This window comes from Rhincodon typus, chromosome 39 (assembly GCF_021869965.1).
Source record: "Rhincodon typus isolate 14 chromosome 39, sRhiTyp1.1, whole genome shotgun sequence".
NCBI lineage: Eukaryota > Metazoa > Chordata > Chondrichthyes > Orectolobiformes > Rhincodontidae > Rhincodon > Rhincodon typus.
In genome coordinates, this window is record NC_063370.1 from 10,662,563 (window position 1) to 10,667,475 (window position 4,913).

Here is a 4,913-nt window from a genome sequence, read left to right on the forward strand (position 1 = left end):
TTTTAAACGAGGCTTCCTGTTTCTTTAAGTTCCTGTAGGATTCAGCTGTACTGGGTCAGAATCCTGGATCTCTCCACTTAGCACCAGTTTAGGAGCACTTTCATCGCATGGACTGCAGCAGTTCAAGCCAACCACTATCTTATGACAGGCAGCTGGGGTGGGGTGGGGCAATTAATCGTGACCATTTCAGAGACATTCCGAGACAAATGTGTAGGGCTACTGGGGAAATGACAGGGGAGGTGCAATATTTGAACTGCTCCTGCAGAGAGTTGGCACTGACATGGATGGGGCAAAGGCCTCTTTCTCTGCTCTAACCCTAACCATCTACAAATGGTTGAGAAAATACTGCATTCTCCCAGACATCTGCTACAAAGATACCAATGATAAACCGGGTGTGAACATCACACAAATAAGTGATCTAAACAGAAATTTAATAAACTCTTTTTTCAGGTATTTGAAACACTAATTGGATTTGAATTGCAGCAGAAGTATAATTTGAGACGAACGGCAAACCCTCCTTAAACTGATACAGTTCTGTAAGGGTGGTGTTGCAGTGAGGTCCAGCACAGTTAGAAGCTGATTTTGTGGGTGATCGCTGGGCGAATTCATTCAGCTAGGCTAATCAGTTGTGGTGAGTCCAGAGACAATGAGGAGGTGGGAGTTGAACGGTCCACCCTCTAGTTGCTGATCCAAGAGCAGCGCTTGACACCAGGTTCGTAGCCTGCTACGAGGCAGAAGATCCCGCAGAGATGAAGTCCAGCTCTTTCATACAACTGGGTTGATGCAAGCAATTGCAGATCAGGCAATCAATGGTTGGGATTTGGAGAGTAGCTTCTCAGTTCAGAGTCTGATTGCAGCAGGGGCTGCTGTAATAACCCATCCTCATATTCAATCCCCACAATCGTGCATTGTGGTAGACTCTCCTCTAACAGGATTCTCATCAGCCCTCGGTTTTTCACAGTGGGGAGGTCTGACAGATCCAGGCGCTTTAACTTCCTGTGGAGAAAAGGTAAAGGTCTGTGGTCTGGTTGAATAGAGAAAAGGCAAAGATCTGTGGTCTGGTTGAAAGGTAAAGTGGGCAGAGGGCATGGCAAAGATCAGTCATCAGCTGGAACAGGGGACCTCCAGGTACGACCTTGCAATCTGCAGACTCTGCAGTTTTAGTTGGCAGCCTGGGTAGCAACAGTCTCACCTTGGTATCAGACATTGTGGATTAAAGGCTCACTTCAGACCCTTGGGGTGGGACAGTGGCTCAGGGGTTAGCACTGCTGACTCACAGTGCAAGGGACCCAGGGTCGAATCCACCCTCGGGCAACTGTCTGTCTGGCATTTGCACATTCTGCCCTTGTCTGCATGGGTTCCCTCCGGGTGCTCCAGTTTCCTCCCACAGTCCAATGATGTACAGGTTAGGTGGATTGGCCATGCTAAATTGCCTGTTGTGTTCAGGGATATGTAGGTTAGGTGGGCGGGCTACGGAAATGCAGGGTTACAGGGATAGGATGGGGGGTGGCTCTGGGTGGGGTGCTGTTCGAAGGGTCGGTGTGGAATCGATAGGCCGAATGGCCTACTTCCACACTGTAGGGATTCTATGATGAACATAATCCACGCTGGCCCTCCCAGTGCAGTACTGAGGGAGTAATGCACCATCCAAAGTATTGCCTTTTGGATAGAAAACCGCAATCCCTTTTGTTGTCTTAGGTTGATCTAAAGTATCCCATTGAAGGGCAGTCCTCTCCAGTGCCTGGCCAATATTCATCCCTCAAACTAATAGCACTGGTGAGGAGATTAACGCTTTGGTTATCTCATTGTTTTTGAAGGATGAGCACATTTTTGCAGAATTGTACTCCTTCAGGAAAGTGATGGAGAAGGCTGGTCGCTGATAAAAATGTTAGCCTTTTTTGCAAGTGGGGGCCGGAGTGTAAGAGGTAAAGGTCTTGCTGCAAACATAGCAGCTTTGAGTGAAGCCACACTTGAGATGCTGTTTACAGTCTTGGCTGCCTACATGAGGATGATATAAAGATGGCCTTTTGTTTTGAATTGTGGGCTGAGAATAGGAAATGATACCATCTTAACCTAGGAAACTGTAAGATGTTTGCAGTTCTAAATCCAAGTTACTGGAGTATATTGTGAGTTCTATATAGATTGATGTCTTAACTGAGCAGTGAGAGGGAAGTTCAGACAGGACAGCACTGTCCATGCGTGTGTGTGTGTTCAGAGCAATTCTGCCCAGAGAAAGTCTTATGATTGGCTTTTCAATTTGTTGTTGTGGACTCAGGGGAGTTCAGCACCGGCACAAACACTTGACTGATGCCTGGGCAAGTTGCTACAGCCTTGTGTGCAGACAATACGGCTCTTGGAATATGATGGTCATTAGGTTTACTGCCCATGTAAAATTGATGTTGAGTAGGTGGCTGACAGGCAGTTCATTTCAGAGTAAACCACATTGCTGTGGATCTGGAGTCACACATTGGCAAGATGGGTAAAGGCGACAGATTTCCTTCCCTAAGGACATTAATAAAGCAGATTGGTTTTTCAGTAGTCTTGAGTACAGACAATGCATTTTAATTCCAGATTTATTTAATGAACTTAAAATCCCCACTATTGTGGTGCAATCTGAACTCGTAAGTCCACATTATTAGTTTAAATCTCTGCATAGTTCAGCAATGAATATAGTCATGTGCCTGATAAATACATCACCGCATTTACAGCTGCGGGAAAGACAATGTTCGCAACCAGGGAACTTTAATCCAGTGAAATTGGCTTGGGGAATTATGGAAGTCAGAAGTCAGACAAGTGGAAGGTGAACTTAGCGTTGAGAGAGAAAGGCTGACATAACTTACTTCAGATGGTGCAGTGAGGCTAGGCCTCGCTCGGTGACTCTAGGACACCCCGAAAGCCCCAGTTCTTCAAGCGAATCTCCAAACATGTAGAGGCGGCTAAGACACCAGTCATCAACGTGAGGACAGCAGCTCAGATTCAAATACTTCAGCTCCTTCAGACACACTGAGTAAACACAAGGACATTTGAGAAAGAAAAAGCTTGCATTCATCACCACAAAGCACTTTACGGTCAATGAAGCTTTTTTTTGAAGTGAGGTCACTGTTCTAATCATAGAATGATACCAAGAAGAGATGGCGATTTGGTCTATTGTATCTGTGCCAAATCTTTGCTGGAATTATTCACTTCATCCCACTCGCCTGCTCTTTCCCTCTTATGTTCAAATGGAGTCCTAGAGTCATACAGTACAGAAACAGAGCCTTTGGTCCAACTCGTCCATGCTGACTGGATATCCTAAACTGCTCTAGTCCCATTTGCCAGCATTTGGCCTATATCATTCTAAACCCTTTCTATTTATGTACCTAACCACTTGCCTTTTAAATGTTATAATTGTACCCACCTCCACCACTTCCTCTGGCAGCTCACTGCATACATGCACCACCCGCTGCGTGAAAGAGTTATCCCAAAGGTTCCTTTTAAGTCTTTCCCCTCTCACCTTTAACCTATACCCTCTAGTTTTGGACTCCCCTACCCTTGTGAAAAGGCCTTATCCATGCATCTCATGATTTTAAAAACCTCTATGAGGTCACCCCTTAGCTTTCAAAGTTCCAGGGAAAATAGCCTCAGCCTATTCAGCCTCTCCCTACAGTTCAAATCCTCCAGTCCTGGCAATATCCTTGTAAATCTTTTGTGAACCCTTTCAAGTTTCACAACATCTTTCCTATAGCAGGCAGACCAGAATTGAATGCAGTATTTTAAACGTGGCCTTTTGGGTGGTGGTACGCTCCCTTTCGGAATCACTGCAACCCATGGGATGTAGGTATATTCATAGTGCTGTTAGAGGGGGAGTTCCAGGATTCTGACACAGCGACAGTGAAGGGACAGAGTGATTTATTGCAGTGTACCGTGTAGATGGTACACATGCTGCCATTGTGCAGCAGTGGTGGAGGGACTGAATGTTGATGCTGGTGGATGGCTGCTTTGTCCTGGATGATGTCAAACCCCCTAAATGTTATTGGGGCTGTACTCATCCAGACAAACGGACAGACTTTGACTACATTTCCGACTTGTGCCTTGAGGACAGTGGAAAGACAATGGGGAGGCAGGAGGTGATTTAGATGATGTGGAATTTCTAGCCTCTGATCTGCTCATGTAACCATAGTATTTATATATCTGGTCCAGTTCAATGGTAGCCTGGATTTCTACAGCACCTATCACAACCAATGAAGTGCCTTCTGAAGCGCAGTCATTATTATAATGTAGGAAATGTCAAAGGGGATCCAATGGCCTAGTGGTATTATCATTGGACTATTAATCCAGAGACCCAGATATCGTTCTGGAGACCCGGGTTCAAATCCTGCCATGGCAGATGGTGGAATTTGAATTCAATGAATATCTGGAATTAAGAGTCTAATGATGACCATGAATCCATTACTGGTTGTCAGGAAAAACCCATCTGGCCTACATGTGACTCCAGACTCTCAGAAATGTGATTGACTCATATAACTGCCCTCTGAGCAATTAGGGATGGGCAATAATTATTGGGCCTAGCCAGCGACACCCTCATCCCGTGAATGAATAAAGAGAAATGCGGCAGCCAATAACACAGAAAGGTCCCACCATTAGAACTCACAAAATGACCAGTTTTAAGGTGCCAGCAAGTAGCAGTTTTGCCCCTGGTTCTGAAAGTTATGAGTTCAACTCCCAGTTCAGAAACTAAAGTGTAAAATTTCAGGCTGGCACTTCAGTTTAGTACTGAGGGAGTGCCGCACCGGTGGAGGGTCAGTGCTGAAGGAGTGCCACACTCTCGGTAGGTCAGTACTGAGAGAGCGCCGCACTGTCGGTAGGTCAGTACTGAGGGAGCGCCGAACTGTCGGTAGGTCAGTACTGAGGGAGCGCCGCACTGTCGGTAGGTC

At 46.0% G+C, this 4,913-nt stretch overlaps 1 protein-coding gene across 1 annotated transcript in view; it reads right to left on the bottom strand.

Moving 5' to 3' along the window:
* Positions 1 to 410: 410 nt before the first annotated feature.
* dmac2 (distal membrane arm assembly component 2) overlaps positions 411 to 4,913 on the bottom strand; it is an 18,994-nt gene continuing 14,491 nt past the window's right edge. Inside the window, exons 5-6 of the mRNA XM_020526774.2 lie at positions 2,841 to 3,003; positions 411 to 996 (exon numbers count right to left, since the gene is read on the bottom strand). Coding sequence (XP_020382363.2) covers positions 807 to 996; positions 2,841 to 3,003 — 353 coding nt within the window. The 3' untranslated portion in view covers positions 411 to 806. The remainder of the gene's footprint in view (positions 997 to 2,840; positions 3,004 to 4,913) is intronic.